The sequence below is a fragment of the Microchirus variegatus genome, assembly GCF_963457635.1.
Source record: "Microchirus variegatus genome assembly, chromosome: 19".
In the NCBI taxonomy this organism is placed as follows: Eukaryota; Metazoa; Chordata; class Actinopteri; order Pleuronectiformes; family Soleidae; genus Microchirus; species Microchirus variegatus.
Genome location: NC_139820.1, coordinates 12,673,624 through 12,691,598, shown reverse-complemented (window position 1 = coordinate 12,691,598; position 17,975 = coordinate 12,673,624). Strand labels below are relative to the sequence as shown.

At 40.0% G+C, this 17,975-nt stretch overlaps 1 protein-coding gene across 1 annotated transcript; it reads right to left on the bottom strand.

Annotated features, from left to right (window-relative positions):
- Window positions 1–3,490: 3,490 nt before the first annotated feature.
- traf3ip2a (TRAF3 interacting protein 2a) lies at window positions 3,491–15,002 on the bottom strand (the record flags this gene model as incomplete). Its single annotated transcript, XM_083906061.1, has 9 exons — window positions 3,491–3,637; window positions 6,685–6,759; window positions 12,230–12,334; window positions 12,418–12,486; window positions 12,567–12,655; window positions 12,740–12,800; window positions 12,854–12,909; window positions 13,015–13,068; window positions 14,882–15,002. The coding sequence occupies 9 exons, from the start codon at window positions 15,000–15,002 to the stop codon at window positions 3,491–3,493; spliced, it is 777 nt and encodes a 258-aa protein (XP_083762187.1).
- Window positions 15,003–17,975: the final 2,973 nt, after the last annotated feature.

Genomic DNA, 17,975 nt, shown 5'->3' with positions numbered 1-17,975 from the left:
CTCCCGGGACCTTCCAGTGGTGGATAAAGCAGTATAAAATGGATGGATGGATTTGACATACTAAAAATAATAAACACAGCACAGCACTGAATCATGAAAATAAATACGATCTCGAGGATAAACACACAAATGAAATAACTTATTTCTAGTGTGGTCCTCTAGAGAGGAAGACAACATGGCAACACATGACACAGATTGTCTCACCTCACTCAGTTGTTAAAAAATATAAACAATATTTAAAACAAGCACAATATACATCATGAAATATTCAAAAACTAAATACAACACACAAGAAATGTATGATTGTGCAAATTATTTGTTTTGGTTTCTCACAAGCCTTTTTAAACCTTGAATAAGACTGAAAAGATTTGATGTCACATGGAAGTGTATATTCTAACCGCTGCTATAAATAAAACAGAGTTTTGCTCAGATCAGGTCTTAAAACAACATGGCACGATGCCTGTAGCACTGCCTCTATTATAATAACCACAGACCACTGTTTTAATACACTTTGGTGCACTGCTGTGCCATGTAGCCCAAAATGGGCCTTTAATAACACAGAGGATAAAATATTTAAATAATAAAAATATTTATGTCTTTATCCAGAAATTGCCCACCAACGCATAAATTATGAAATATTATTAACACAGTGCCAGGGACTGCGACTGGGTTTCAATCTTAGTGTTTGAACTGTAAACAGTTTCATTTAGCTCTTAGTCTCAATAGGCATGCTGGCTTACGGTTAACGTGTTCATAAAAGTTCAGGGAATATTGAAGTGTAGTTGTTTAATGCACCGACACGTATTCAGCACAAAGTGAACCTTAGTCATTTGAGACACCGAAAACATGGCTGCCACGGGGATGCACCAATGGCACTGAACCAACCTCTGTCTCTTCCTTTTCCTTCCCATTCTCCCCTCCTTGTCTCAGCACTTACACTTTATCATGATAATAGCTTTGTTTTCGCTGAAATATTATATCTCTAATATTACAACTATATACAGTATTTTATAGGTCATCATTACTGCTAACAATAATACTATCCTCATCCCTCCTTCATCCACGCCCTGTCCTTTTCTGAGGGTCGTGTGAGAAGCTGCAGCCAATCCCAGATGATGATAGCCCGTCTCACACCCTGGATGAGATTAAACTAATACTGATGATGAAAATTACTATTAATGTTATTTATTTGTGATCAGTAACACTAAACTCTATCTTTTCTCTTTCCCACTTGTTTCTGTACATGTGACACCTCCTGCACTTGATGAAGAGTTTGCTCATTGAATCAAGTGTGTTAGAGAAGGGAAAAATGTATAACATGCAGGTCAGTGGGTCCCCATGACCAATGCATTACTGTATTGACTGACTTTGAGGCTGATTTGATGGATTTTACAAGAATCTATCTTTAAATCAAGTTGTGTCTGTGTGTGTCTGTGTGTCTGTGACGGGCATATCTCAACCTAAGATTTTGGATATGGGTTGAGCATGGCATGATAATGTGCATCCTTGATTTTCACATTTTTTGGAGTAATTTTAATTTTCCCTGATTTATCACTTTACACCAAAAAGTGATGCTGTCAGGATTGTCTTTCATATAAGCACAGTCCCCCTAGGCTACTTTTAAAACAATGCATCTGCAAACACTTTGTCAAAAAAATATGTGTTTGTTGTACAGACATTGTGTACAAGCTCATAACTTTAAGGACTGATGAGTATTTTATTGTGACAAAACATAGTTTTACTGCTAGTGAGTGTTTTAAAAATGCATGGATGTGGCCACAATGGACGCGGTTCTACAGGTTGCGAATAGCCTACTGCTCTCTTCATACTACTACCTACTGCATCTTCTCAATGCACACATCATTTTCTTTTTCTTAAAAGAACTATTTATGTGTCTCTTGATATCTCAATGTACATCCATTTCTTACCCAATATACACTTTGTATATTAACACTACACAAGAGTACAGCTCTTTTTACAGCCAACCTTCACACACAGCCTCATTTGGCCATAACAGAAAAATCTTCTTCAGCTCCCACTATAGGAATACATACTTCCTAGTACACTAGTTATAATTAAAAACAAATGTTCACTTTTTGTGTTCCCACTAGGTGGTGCTTTCTCAAAAGCCCAAGAAAAGTATTTCCAGAATAACCCTTCTCATACTGCACTACGTGATATACTGTTTGTATTGTTGAAAAGTTACATTTTAGAAAAAAGCATGAAAATGGCGGACTTCCTGTTGGGTGTAGCCAAATGCTGCTTTTTGTGCAGCTTGGTATGATGAACCTTTGTCATTCCTGCTGAGAGCTAGTCCTGCAAACATACGTTTCACCACTGTGTAGCGCTCTTTAGAGACAGAGACCTGTGACCAGGGTCAGATCTAAATTTTCACAGGTCCTGATGTCGCTGCAAAGTTTTTCCAGTTTTTGTGCATGAAAAGACCCTGAAAAATGCCCCCAAAAAGTAAGAGGAAAGAATTTCGTATTTCAAACACTGAAATCACAAAAAATGACTATTATTATATTTGAACATTTGATTTTTCTTCCAATGCAGACGACACGTTTGTGCATGTGCTTTTTGCATTATGCAATGGTTTCTGCTATCAGAAAAAATTCCAACGGTTTCTGAAAGCTGAAAAGTCAAAGCCCACATGTGGTTATTACGGTAATTTCATTTGCACTGTTGCAGGAAGCTGGCAAATCAGCGTCTTTGTCCGCAGAGAGGAAAGAATTGGAAAAACGCCCGTGCATAGCTGCCATTTTTGGCCTGTTTTTGGACATTGAGAGAAAATTATTTCATGTCATTTCAAATATGTTTTATACAGTTCAAATTTCATATGTAACACGCAAAATCTTGTTTTTTTCTAAATAAAACTTTTGTTTTTTCTTAAATTGTTAACACACTATTTTAACAGATACAGATAGTGAAAGTTCTTCTGAAAAAAATAGGGTCCTTTTATGAATAAAATAAGCAAAAAAAACTAAGGGGTTGTTAAACAAAGTTGGACTCATCAATACATAACAATGCACTTTTTCAAAAACTCAATCAAAAATCAACTTGTAATGCTATTATACATTTATCAATATGGCTGTAAGTATATTGAAGTCTACATGACATAGTTTTCCAAATGTCGGACATGAGAAAGCAGTTGCCAGTGTAAACTGCACAGAGAATCACACCCTCCCTCTACGTCTGTTCAGTTCGTACATGACTGTGAAGGTTGCATTTGGAAATGATAAAGACGACAAGACAGTACTGAATGAATCACAGTAGAGTAGTTGTATGATCTGTCGTTATTATGTCAATGTACTGTGTTGGTCTCCGTTATAAATGTCATTACTGTGGAAGAAGCAGGTGACAGAAGACTGTGCAGCTTTTAATGTGCTGTAGCAGGAACGGTAGTCGTGATCAAAGCATGTCAAATTCGCACATTGCTGTGTGTTGAAGGTTGATTATTTTCCACCTGTCTATCACCTCTCAGTTGTCCTCAGAGAGGACGGACAGTGAGTGTGAGGTCAGCCCCCCGTTGTGGAAAGACATATCGCTCCTCTCTGAGCAGACGGAGCAACAGGTCCTGTGTGTCTCTGGGCCAGCAGTAGATCCTAGTGCTCAGAAGCCAGGCGGGGACATGTCTCTGAGAGAAAGAAAAAGCACAGAGATCCAGTATGCAGAGTAAATTGCAGTCTTAAAATTTAAGCAATGTCTTATGGTAGAAAGACAAATAAATAAATAATGGTAGAAAATGGACATAGTATATGTGTCCAGCCATGGCAAAACCGATCAGAAGTCTACTAAGGGACATTTTGAGTTATTTACAGATTCTGAAAGTGTGATTTCTAAGCTTTCCAACAATGTCCAACACAATACCTATGGACCCGGGGAACAAGGATGGCATATCCCTCGATCCCAGTTATCTGCTCATCTGTAAATCTGATAATATTTGAAGAAGATATGGCCATTTGAATGTAGGCACTCCTCAAACTGCTTTAGGGAGAATTTTAGCCTCAAATATTTGTCAGTGAAACCACACCTCTCTGTATGAGCACATATACTATTGTTGTGATCTACACTGCTACACAGAACAATACATATACAATACATGTAAAAACTGGACATAATATCCTCTTAAGATTTGAAATGTAATAACTTAAAAAATATAGGGGGGGGGGGGCTATTCTGTTATAATTTCTTGTCTTTCTTACACTCCTGTAGTCAAACAGTGGTATGCAAAAGTTTGGGCACCCCTGTAAATGTTCATGATTTTCCTTTATAAATCATTGGTTGTTTGAAAAAGACATTTCAGTTAAATATATCATATAGGAGAGAAACAGTGATAATTGAGACGTGAGATAAAGTTTATATGATTTACAGAAAGTGAGCAAAAATGATTTAAAGAAAATTAGGCATGTGCATAAGTTTAGGCACCACAAAAGAAAACATTTGTGCATCCTCCTTTTGCAGAAATAACAGCCAGTCGGAATTCTGGAGGAAGTTATTTTGGACCATTCTTCTTTACAAATCATCTCCAGTTCAGTTTGATGGTTTGCCCCGGCACAACTTCAACTTTGTCACTGATTTCTGGACATTGTTCTCGAGAATCTGCTGATATTGCAGACTTTCTGTAAATCATATAAACTTTATTTCACTTCTCAAATATCACTGTGTTTGTCTCCTTATGATATATTTAACTGACATTTCTTATCCAAACAACCAATGATTTATAAAGGAAAATCATGAACATTTACAGGGGTGCCCAAACTTTTGCATACCACTGTATTTCCATCATCTGTTTTTGCTGTTTAATGAAAACAAAATATACTATATATACTTAAGAGAGAAGGATCAAAGATAGACACATATTTTTAATATCAAATCATACACTAATGAAATACAGCACATTGAAGTGGCTCTGTGGTGTAGTGTGGATGTATCAGTCTGTTACTGAATGAGCTGATAATGTCCTAACTCTCAACTCATTGCTAAATCATTTGCGTCACAGTCAATACTTCACACACAAAGCTGTGTCATTCACACATGATTCAAGCACATCAGCACATGTTTGTGCTGGAGCTAGTGAATAACAATAACAGGAATAAACGTCCCTGTATGTGACTTGTGACGGCCCCGAGTGGGCGGGTTTGTGTGGTTGTGTCTCTCTGGTGGCACACATTACGTAGATGAAAACTCACCATAAGAATATAGAGAGGTGCTGGTGTCACGTCATCATCTCATACAAATACTGTGTCTGTTCTGCGCTCTTTCAGCCGCTGAATAATCATCTGTTTGTTGTTTTTGTGACGATGAAGTCTGCTAACACGTTAACATAAAGATCGCTAGCTTAAAATGCTAACAGTCCACTCACCCTGTGTCTGCCTTTGTTAAGAAGTTCAGCCACAGTTCAGTTATTGTCCGGTTTTCTTTGCCTTGCTTTGTTTAACAAAGCTTTGATAACGACTGCTTTGATGACAATCACGCTTTAATTTCCACTGCACACACTGCACACACACACTGCACAAACACACACTGCACACGTTTCAATAACTGTTAGAAAGTTCCACACACTCTCTCTCTCCCTCCCCTCCCTCTCTCTGTACGTGAATATTAATTAGCCATGTGTATTCTCCGTGACCGTCAGCTGATTGGCTGAAAAAGCAACAAAAGCCCTGGAATGTGAGATCACCACACCCAAACTAGGAATGATTCACAGCGATCAAACAACCTTAATTCAAACACAAAGTTTATGGTTTTAAGACCCACAATACTGTGATTTGAAGCATGTAGTGGCTTCTTACAAACTTCAAGTTGAACAATTCCCTCATTTTGAAAAACAAAACAAAAACCTTTTTCCTATTTTTTCTCGTTTTGCGCTGGGCCGACTTGTTCCCTTGGTCCGTGGCGGGTCACATATGTTTAGGATAAGAAGGTTTAGCAATTCTTGTCCCAGGTGTGGCAACCAAGCGTCATTGGGCCACATGATCTGGTCCTGCCCCTAACTAGTTGATTTTTGGTCCTCCATTTTTGACTGTCTTTCAGTCCTATGTAACACACCCCTTAAACCCAATCACACACACACCTTCAGAAATATGCACCTCTAATACACAACAGAGAGCAATAGCATTCTGCAGCCTTATAACTCGCAGGGTGACTTTAATGAATTGGAAAGCTAACAAATGTCCACCCTTCAAGAGGTGGATTCAGGAGGTTCTGTCTCTACTTCAACTAGAAAAAATAAGACATACACTGAGGGGCTCTTGTGACACATTCACATTCACTAAACTATGCAGAACATTTCCTTATCTGTCCTGCAATTAATAATTGCAGGGTTAATAAATGTTGCAATTGTGACACACTTCTCTACACTATCACTGTGTTATTCTGTCTCATTTTGTCTCCTTGTGTATTACTGCATGTGCATTATTGTGGTGGTTTTACATTATTTGCACAGCATATAAAACACAGTATATTTATAAAATGGCTGCGTATAAAAAGTAAAAATTCCAAATGAAAAAACCCAACAACAAATAAACTATGACCTGCATAGAAACTTACAGAATTAAGGAAAAGATTTGGGAACCAGCGATGATTTGAAGATTGTGAGATTTAGTACAAATTGGAGGTTTGATTTTTGTGACATTGAGGGGCCCGTCAGTGCATGTTTTACCATTTATTGCTCACTCTTACCTTGGTTGCATTGGGAAATAGTACAGGAACCAGTCTGAAGTTCAGACAGCCTTGTTGGATGAACTCATTCTGGATCTGTGCCAATAAGAACAGAGGATATTCAATGATTCACTTAAAAACATGGGCAAAAAAATCTATTCACAATTGAAAAGGATTCCATTCTTAGCCTGATCTTAAATTTACAAAATGTAGACAATTGATTTCTCAGATAACTGAGTTTATTTAGTTACACTGTCACAAATAAAATGTCACTTCCCATGATACCTCCTCCCTTTTTTCAAATACGGGTATACACAAGATTAACATTGACCCTTTCTGTTTCACTTTTACCTGTTATCACTTCTAAACAAAATCTGTTACAAATAAATCAAAGGTGCTTTTCCACACACACGTTAGCTATATAAGGGTGTGGGTAGACTACCACGATCCCTTGAGATCAGACAGGGTTTTTTCTTCCCTCAAAGTCCTTCATCTCAGCAAACTAGCACAACTAGTCCAGACCTGGTGATGACCTGGCTTGAGGGTTGAGGGGAACCAGGGGTGTCAGTAGCCCTCTGAGTGGTACTTGCACCTGCTCAGCTGGCCCACTTGGTTGATCCTTCGGTTGAGAAGTGTCCATCTTTGAGGGTGAGGACAGCTCCTGGTTCACCTGTTGGATGTGGCGCCGATTCGCTCGGTCTCTAGCGTGAAGGAGCACGGTGCTGCCTCTGGCACTGCACAGTCATCCAAGCCTTTTCTCCATCAATTTTCAGTCTAACTTCACCAAAGGCTAGTGGTGGGAGAGGTTTGGTAGAGTATCTGAGATTGCAGTACTTTTCATAGCACTGCTTTGCTTTAGCATCATTAGTTTTCACAGTTTTCAGATTAGGCCACATTGGACTCAGGCTCTCTTTCAGCACTGGGAGTATTTCTCTGCCCATCAACAACCTGGCAGGGCTTTCCATTTGTCGACTCTGTTGGGGCTGAGCCGTAACTCAGAAGAGCTACGTGGGGATCACTTTGCCGTCTTTACAGCTCGTTCAGCCATGCTGTTTGATTGTGGAAAATGGGGACTTGAAGTAAAGTGCTGGAAATCATACTCAGCTGCGAAGCACTTGAAATGTTCCGCAGTGAACTGATGGCCATTGTCAGTCATAAGCTCCTCAGAAGTTCAGAAGTGTGAAGATGCTTTTCAGTTTCTGTATGACTGTCTCTGAGTTTGTTTTTCAGCAGCTCTATGATCTAGGAGCCATCTGGAGAAGTAGTCTGTCATGATCAAATAGTGGTTCTCTGTAGGGATGCACCGATCCACCTTTTTTCACTTCCGATCCGATCCCGATACCTTCTGCAGCTTGTTTTCTCTATACTACTTGGGATCACAATCTGTTTGCTACGTTGCAGCAACCCATTAGCCTCACTGAGTGAGACGAGTGTTTGCTACGCTCTTCAAGTGTTCCGACCAACCATTTTTAAAACACTTGAGGACACTCTGGAGTTCGCTGTCCATTCTTGTCTTGTCTTTTATCTGTTCAATGATCGGCTTCCTCACTCGCAGGTCATCCTCAACTTATGCTTTCACCTCTTTCACCTGGTGTGTGTCCGCCATTGGTTGCCTAGACAGGGCGTCACAGTGCGAGAACACTGTGATCTTTGCTAGTTTGGGCAATATGTCATCCAAAGATGAACTTTTCCCGTTTCACGTTCTCATTAAGTCTTTTAAAATCCACGGAGCCGCCCTTGCGTAGGTCTGATGCTTAATCTTGAGGCCAGTCACAATCACCTCGTTGAGTCATCCCAGCTGTTCCAACTCCTCCACTTTGTTCCCCAGCTCCTTTAACAGCTGGTCTTATTTTGCATTCTCTTCCCTGAGCTGATTTCAATGCCGCCAGGCTTTCGTTTAAAACATTGAGTCAGCTTCGGCGCTATTATCCGACCTGGTGCCGGCTTTATTTTTCGGCATTTCCTCTCACTTGCCTTTTTCTACTTTTTCTCTTTTGGTGAATGATTACACTGAACAATGAACTACTGACTGGAACAATGTCTACAATGAAACAGATGTAAATGGTGCATATGATTTTGCAAATATTAACAACGTTGTATAACAGACAATGTCCTGTGAAAAAAAGACACACAAATCAGAAGAAGGAGAGGAAACCATGGCTAACAAGAACACTGATAAATGCCTGCAGTAAGAAAAACACCCTGTACAGACGGTACATAAAATTAAGGACGGACCACTTGGAAACGAGATACAAAAGATATAGGAACAAACTAAATGCCATCCTAAAGGATCACAAGAAAAAATACTACAGTAATCTACTAGCAGAAAACAAGAACTATACTAAAAAACTATGGGATATTCTAAACGATGTAATTGAGAATAAAAAGACCAAACCTAGCTACCCTCCCTACTTCAAGGATAATAATACAAAGGATGTTAACATGGTTTCAACAAATTATTTGTCAATGTGGGACCAGATTTAGCAAAGGACATTCCCGAATCATCCCTACACTGGGACCACTTTAATAAGGGTGGAGGCAGAAACCCAGCAAAATGTTTCTCACACCAGTGAAGGACATAGAGATAAGACACCTGGGGCCTCATGTACAAAGACTTGCATGGATTTCCTACTAAATCTTGGCGTACGCCAAAACCCAGAAACTGTCGTACGCACAAATAAATTCAGATGTATCAAAGTGTGCATACGCATGGATCCAAGCACATTCCCTTTGTACATCCCAAATCAACGTGGAATTGAGCACACATGCAGAGGTGCCAAACTCCTCCCTGTCCACGCCCATTTACATATATGCAAATCAATTTAAATAGAACCTGAAATTCACCTCTTTGATCGAATAACGCACTGAACAAAGGAAAGTAAAGGAATTTCACACAGTCTGAGCAAGAGATTCTAGTGAATGAATGAAAATGCGCAGGGAGATTTTGTTTGGTGCCCTGTCAACATAAATATGACAAAAAAAAGACATGAATGGTGTGTGTGAGTCTGTAAATGCCGTGGGATCAGAGCAGCACACACACACACACACACACACACACACACACACACACACACACACACACACACACACACACACACACACACACACACACACACACACACACACACACACACACACACACACACAGATTATAAAGAAATGGTCAGATCTCAAGGTGGAGGTGTAAGAGGTTTTCTGCTCACCGCCGAAGCAAAGTGACCACAACAGGTCATACAATCAGCTGCTCACACATCGCTCGTGCGTAAAGATGGCAGGATATTAAACACTTTGACTCATGTTTAATTTTTTTTATTATTTCTCACTATTAATGAATGCAGACGTGCGCCGCGGCTGACATTTCCCAATTTTACGCCCACTTTTACTGACATGAATACTGAACACAGGGAGACGATCAGGGGCTTGTTAGAAAGCTCTGTAGCTCTAATTTCACCAGCAGAAAATAAAGAAAACCAATAACATGATATGTGAATGTGCACATGCCCAAATGTGCATGGTGCTGGTTTACATACAGGACAATTAAAAGAATAAACCCATGTTCCCATGCTGTTAGTCATAATGAATGAGTCATGTGTTGAACCAGACCACCTTGCCACGATGTTAGTTAGCTGGTCAGTTCCCTTTTTATCTTTCTTTCTGAATGATTTTATGTAATCCACGTGCTTTGCGCCTTTTCCTCCTCCCTCCTAGGCGTACTATGATTTGATTAACTCACAATGCCGGCCATTTCAACGGCAGTCCATAGTGTTAGATTTCATTTTAAGTTTTTGTGACACTTATCACAAATTCCAATCACTAAACGGTTGCGCAGCTGCTCGTCTTTTTGAGCCCCAAAAATCACAGTTTTCTGCGAGCTCATAAAGCTGCCTGACGAGTGTCTAGAGTGAAATTTCGCACATTCATAGATGACGTTGCGTTTCAGGATAAAAAAATCATAAAATTTGGCCATTACTTCGGCATAATCATTGGCATCATGCTCGCCATCGAACGTAAATGACCTGAATATGTGCTCGGCCTCTGGTCCCATTGTATAAATCAAGGCATTTACCTGCACAGTTTTATCATCCTCAAGCTCAAGTTGATAACTGTTTCATGAACAATGCACTGGTCTTTATTGAATAACTGCAGGAGCATCACATACACATACAGCCTGGCGGGCTGTCTGCATCACATACATGCGCAGTAGGTACTTTGGTCAACTTAAAACATTTCACTTCGCATTACAGTATCCGCTTTCCCGGCGTCAATGGTAGAATTACACAGCCGCGCTCCCGGCTCTAATGGTAGAAATGCGGCAATACTCTCCCGGCATCAATGGGTTAAATTACCCCTCAACCACCTGTCAATAAGTCAATTGAGCCTGGAGCAAAATCACTCGAGCGTCTTTAATGAAAGTGAATGAAGTAATAAATTTAAAATAAAGAGGCCCCAAACTAAACTGTCAAATTAAGCCACAGCTTTTGATGTTATCAAGGTAACATATACAGTACATATACACAGTTGCATATAGTGCTGTCCCATACCTGTGAAAATAGTCGATTGTTGAGTTTCATCTGCAGCTTGTTAAAAATACTAACATGTGTTTTGTGTGTGTGTGTTCCTGGAGTGGCCTTCAGGCTGAAGCCTTGTTTATACTTGCGTGTGACGCCGTGGTGCGGGGCTCAGCAGATGGCGTGCGACCTACAAGCATGTATGGAGGCATTTATGCTCAGCGTGTTCAGCGCGTTGTTCTTTGCAGTATTAGCTGCAACGGTGGGGGGGCGTACAACCAAAATATTCAACTTGTGTTGTTCAACAAGTTGAATATTTTGGTCCACAGCCAATCCCTGCTGACACAGGGTGAAAGGCGGTTTACACCCTGGACAGGTCACCAGTCCATCGCAGGGCCAACACAGACATGAACAACCATTCACTCACTACAGGCAATTTCAGCAACACCAAAAGACCTGGAAGACCACAGAGAACCACTGTGGCGGACGACAGAAGAATTCTTTCCATGATGAAGAAAAACCTCTTCACAACAGTTGGCCAGATCAAAAACACTCTCCAGGAGGTAGGTGTATGTGTTTCAAAGTCAACAACCAAAGACGACTTCACCAGAGTGAATACAGAGGGTTCAGCGAGCCTCAAAAACAGGAAGACAAGATTAGAATTAGCCAAACAACACCTAAAAAAGCTGTTACAATTCTGTAAGAACATCCTCTGGACAGATGAGACCAAGATCAACTTGTACCACAGTGATGGGAAGAGAAGAGTGTGGAGAAGGAAAGGAACTGCTCATGATCCACAACATACCATCTCATCAGTGAAGCATGGTGGTGGTAGTGTCATGGTGCAGGCATGTATCGTTGCCAATGGAACTGGTTTCCTTGTATTTGTTGATGATGCATTGATTAAGTGTTTTGAGCAATATTATCTGCTCATATTCAGCCAAATGCTTCAGAACTCATTGGACGGAACTTCACAGTGCAGATTGACAATGACCCAAAGCAAACTGCAAAAGCAACCAAAGAGTTGCCACAGCCTGTGTAGCTGTGGCAGTTCTGACCTGATTGTGAATGTATTTAGTGTGCAGACCATGGTCGTCATCGCCTGCCCCCTCTACATCCTCCTTATACTTGGGGCTAATGACCACGATGATGAGCACCGATTTCTGTAAAAATAGCATTACAGCATAGTCAGCTTTCACAGAAGACCACGTCACAGAACTGATTCAACATTCACAGTCAGACTCACATCATTTAAATATCTGTCCATCCATTTTGTGATGCTCATTTTTTGGATTGGATTATCAAAGATGTCAATCTATGAAGAAGCAAAGCCAGCTGTGAGCATTTTTAAGAGGGTTTTTAAGAGAGACAGATGTGTCAGGTGCAAAGTCTCACTGCTGGTTTGAATCCCTGATCTGTCAGAAACTTGGTGAAAAGGCAAATTTCATCAGCTGTGTCCACGGAATATGTAATGAAAACATTCCCTGACAAAGAAAAAACAATTAAACACAATTTCCTTGAGCAATAAAAATGATATGTACATGTTTAAGCAGAGACAAGTGACTCACTGCACTCCTCAGGTAGGCTGATGGTCTTCCTGATCTCCCCTGTGGCAAATCCTGGTCCTGCCTGGAAAGAACAGTTCACACTGACCTCATGCATCACATCTCTTGGAGGTGCACACTGAGGACCAGGATTCTGGGTGACATTTGGAGCATTTCTAAGTCGGGAGGCATTCCTGTGAAAGGAAAGCATCAGAAAGAGTCAGAGAGCAACTCAAAAGTATTGTACTGCTGAAAACACTGGATCCTGATGACAAATATGTCAGGACTTGTTCTCCTACCAGGACTGTTGGTGGTGTTGAAGCTGCTGGTGTGGAGCTGCTGGATAATCATGTCTATGATGATGAGAGTTATGACTGTGATGATTCTGAGGACAACATTCACAGTGTCTAAGGGAACCTCCCTGCTTCAGGCCTGCACATAGACATGGTAACATACATAAATTCCCCAAAAGTAATAAAAAAGAGGGCAAGGGGAGAAGGCAACTTCCATAAACTATCACATACAGTATGTCATGGATACCAGATCTGGTATGGCTGAGATCCATTTATATAAAAACTAGACAAATTCAGCAGGATTGTGACCTTCTGCCCAAGCTGAAACCAATTAGGTTTGCTGTGATCATTCTAGTTCCTTCCATGCAACACAGATCAATGTAAATATATTCTGAAATATTTCAATAATATTTTGATACATTTTTGTATGTTCTGTAGTTCCTGTCCTGGTTTGCCATATAGTCATGATGATAACTAACAGGCCACACCTGTAGGTGTAGTGGTTTGAACTCTTTACCCAGAACAAGGGCCTTTCTTTATCATCAAACAGACTTACCAAATGAGGCAGCAGAAGATTTACAAAAAAAAGGTTTGCAGGATAAGGTGTTGTACATATTCTAAAGATAGCATAGAATAAAATAGGGACATATTTTATGGGTGAGAATTTGAAGTGGCTAACTTCTGTTTTTCTTGTTTTCTGTCTGTGCCAGCAGCCATGGTTTTAATGTGTAAAGATGATATGCAATTACATATCTCCATTTCATCAGAGAACCCTAATGCATTAAACAATCTTTTTTCCTGTCTCACAGATATTAATATCTGGATGAACAATTTTTTTTAAACTGAACGAACAGAAAAGTTTGGCAGTCCGTCCCAACAGATTAAATCACATGTTACATACCTAGGAGTGATTTTAGACTCTAACCTTCATTTTATTCGCCATTTTAACAGTGTTGCAAAAACTTCATTTTTTCACCTCAGAAACATGGCCAAAATTAGATCTTTTTATGCCAGGGTGATGCTGAAACACTTGTACATGCTTTTATAACTAGTCGTTTGGACTACTGAAATTCCCTTTTTACTGGTCTCCCTAGAAAGTCAGTAAAGAAACTTCCAGTTATTCAGAACGCGGCAGCCAGGATTTTAACGAATACAAAAAAGATAGCTCACATTACTCCTCAGCTTCCAACACTGCACTGGTTGTCTATTTCTTTTAGGATTGATTTTAAAGTTATTTTACTCGTTTATAGTTTTAAAAAACCTAGCACCATCTTATATAGACGATTTGCTTTCTTTTTATACCCCAACAAGAACGCTCAGGTCCCTCACTGCCTGTCTTAGTTGTTCCTAAGATGACCCACAAAAAAACTGGCGAAGCTGCTTTTTGTTTTTATGGCCCTAAACTCTGGAACACTCTCACTTTAGATTTAAGAATAGCGGACTCATTAGCCATTTTTAAAAAGAAATTGAAAACATATCTTTTTAATTTGGCTTTTAATAAGGGTTGATTTTATCTTTCATCACTGTTACTGCGTTGTGTTTTTGACTGTTTTTTTTTATTGTTTCTAATGTTGCTTTGTTCAAGCACTTTGGGCTGCAGTCGTGCATGAAAGGTGCTCTATAATTAAAGATTATTATTATGATTATTATTAATAATCATAATAATAATAATAATAATAATAAAGCTTACCTTTCAGTTTCAGACTGGTGAGCAAAACATGTACAGTCAGAATTGATCATGTGTCAATACCTCATGTAACCACACTTTTAAAAAAGTCCCTGAATAGTAACAACATAAAGTAGAGTAACAAATATCATTAATAAAATAGTCCACTAGCAAGTTGAGTAATCTAAATAAAAATTACAGACTTACTGTGCACAGGGATGTGGGCTACAGGGTACTGGGATGCGACGATGTCAGACATGAGAGGAAGAGGGGCCTCCAAATGTTCTGCAGAACAGTCCTGAGGCCAGTTTTTACTGTGGCTCCCCATGCTCTCCAATTCATACAGTGGTGTCTGCTCTCTGAGGCCATAAGGCCAAACACCTGCAATGTGTGGAGGTCTCATTTGTCCAGAGTGTGTAATACAAGGTTCTGCAGCAGCTTGAGAAGTGACTCTGGATTCATGCTGGTTCTCTGGGAGTCTCCTCTGTCCAGCATTGTGTGCTCCAATGAGAGGCTCTCTGCTCTCTGTGTGTCCACTGCACTGTTGGCAATTGGGAGGCAAGACCAAGTCCAGACTGGTGGAAGTCATTCTCTCATCATTCTCAACAGGAACGCTCCGATGAGGGCAAGGCCCTGACAATGGGAGCACAGTGAGAAATATGTGGATATGTTGACAGACTAGATTTTTGTGTGTTGTGGTTTCGTACCTTTGAAAGAATCCATTTTACAGAGGGAGGGTGTCTGGGTCTGCTGTTAAAGTGAAAATAAAAACAATGCGGAATTCAATGAAGGAGTTGAATGGTGCACAGCTTCTTAAAGAGACACATACACAGTACAGAACCATACAAATGGCTCAAACACAACTGCAGTTTCAGTCAGGAAATTCAAAGTGTACTTGTAACAACACATTCCCATGGGTATGAGAATGAACATAACATGTTCTGACCAGTTGTTTTGACCTTTATCCAACACACTCAACAGGCGTGAGTGCCTAAATCAACCTGACCGTAGCAAACTAGTACAAAGGTCGCTTATTTACAAGGTATGTCAAGAATGTCTTCTTTAAAAATGCACCTAGCTTGAGTTCAGTTATTAAGAAGAAACTAAACATCATATTGTTCTCCACACTTACCTTTTCTCAGAGCTGCTAATCCCTCAGTCACAGAAGAAACCTGTTCTGCTACAAACAGGAAACATTCCCGCTTGTGTGTCCTTTCTGGTTTATGCAAAGCTTGGGAGTCTTGTGACCCACTTATGTAAATACTGTGGGGCATGAGCCTACGGCTGCCAATCAGGTCGTTTCTCGAGGGAAGGGAGGCATTCTGCAGCATGGTAGGTTTAAATGTCATGATTTGAAAGGCATCAGATTTTACTCTCAACAAACAAGCTCAAAGTAATAATTTACAACACAACATGGATACATATATTTGATACTTATTAGGTTATATTTTATCACAAACAAATGATATTGAAATTTAAGATGCAGTTTTGTATTATGAGCAGAGGATATGATCAATGCTACTCTTCACAGGAACGGTCCAGTACAGTTCCGGTAAAGGTATAGTTTATTAGGATTATTGGCAGAAATTTAATATATTACCCATACATTTGTTTTTATCAAGTGTATATAAATGCTCTAAGAAAATCTGTTTGGATTTTGTAGCCTTAGGATGAGCCTCTTATGTATACAGTTAGGTCCATAAATATTGGGACATCCACACAATTCTCTTTATTTTGGCTCTTTACACAGGAATTACAACACTTTCTATATGTGCCTCCCACTTTTTAGGGGACCAAAAGTAATTGGACAAACTAAACAATCATAAATCAAACTTTCATTGTTTAATACTTGGTTACAAATCCTTTGCAGTCAATTCCAGCCTGAAGTCTTGAAGGCATAGACATCACCAGACACTGGGTTTCATCCCTGGTGATGCTCTGTCAGGCCTCTACTGACAGGGTCTTCAGTTCCTGCTTGTTCTTGTGGCATTTTCCCTTCAGTTTGGTCTCCTGCAAGTGAAATGCATGCTCAATCAGATTCAGGTCAGGTGATCGACTTGGCCATTGCATAACAATCCACTAATTTGTCTTAATAAACTCTTGCTTTTGCAGTATGCTTTCATAATATTGCTGGAAACACTTCAGAATTCATCCTCCTGCTTTTGTCAGCAGTTACATCATCAATAAATACAAGGGAAACAGTTCCATTGGCAGCCATACATGCCCACGCCATGACACTATCACCATCATGCTTCACTGATAAGGTTATATGTTTTGGATCATGAGCAGTTGATCATGAGCATCTTGGTCTCATCTGTCCATAGGATGTTCTTAAATAATTGTAACAGCTTTTTTAGGTGTCGTTTGGCAAATTCTAATCTCGTCTTCCTGTTTTTCGAGGCTCACCAATGGTTTACATCTTGTGGTGAACACTCTGTATTCACTCTGGTGAAGTCTTCTTTTGATTGTTGACTTTGAAACACATACACCTCCTGGAGAGTGTTTTTGTTGTGAAGGGTTTTTTCTTCACCAGGGAAAGAATTCTTCTGTCGTTTACCACAGTGGTTTTCTGAGCTCACGCATTTTTTCTTTTTAAGAATGTTCCAAACAGTTTATTTGGCCACACCTAATGTTTTTACTATTTCTCTGATGGGTTTGTTTTGATTTTTCAGCCTAATGGCTTCTTCACTGACAGTGACAGCTCCTTGAATCTCATATTGAAAGTTAACAGCAACAGATTTCAAATGCAAATGTCACTTCTTGAATCAACTCCAGAACTTTTACCTGCTTAAAGGGGAAATAAGTAGTTTATAGTGCCATCTAGAGGAGAGGCTGAAATTTACAACAAAGACCTGCTGCTCTGCTCACCCCCTCCCTTCCCTGAGCGCTACGGTATCCGCAGCTGGTCAAATGTCGTCCTCGTTGTCTTTCTCCGTGTCAGCAGATGAGGTTCGTGAGGCGAGGGAGAGGGCGAGCTACCGCGGCCGTAGCAGACGAAGCGGAGAGAGAGGAGGCGGGACTTCCGCTACAAGTAAAGAGACGCTTGTTTTGTTCTCTCGCGTTGGTCCTTACAGGCTCCGGTAGAAACATTGCGTCTCGCTGCTAACAGTGGCTATGCAATCGCGGTCCGTTGTCATGTTATTTAACAAGACTTTTTGAAACACTACGAAAATGAAACAAAAACTATTATACAGCAACTAGACAATGCAGCAGCACATAATATGTATAAAAAAGTGGAATTTGGGTTATATAAACCCATAAATACTACATATTGTACCTTTAATTGAAGATGAAATAATGA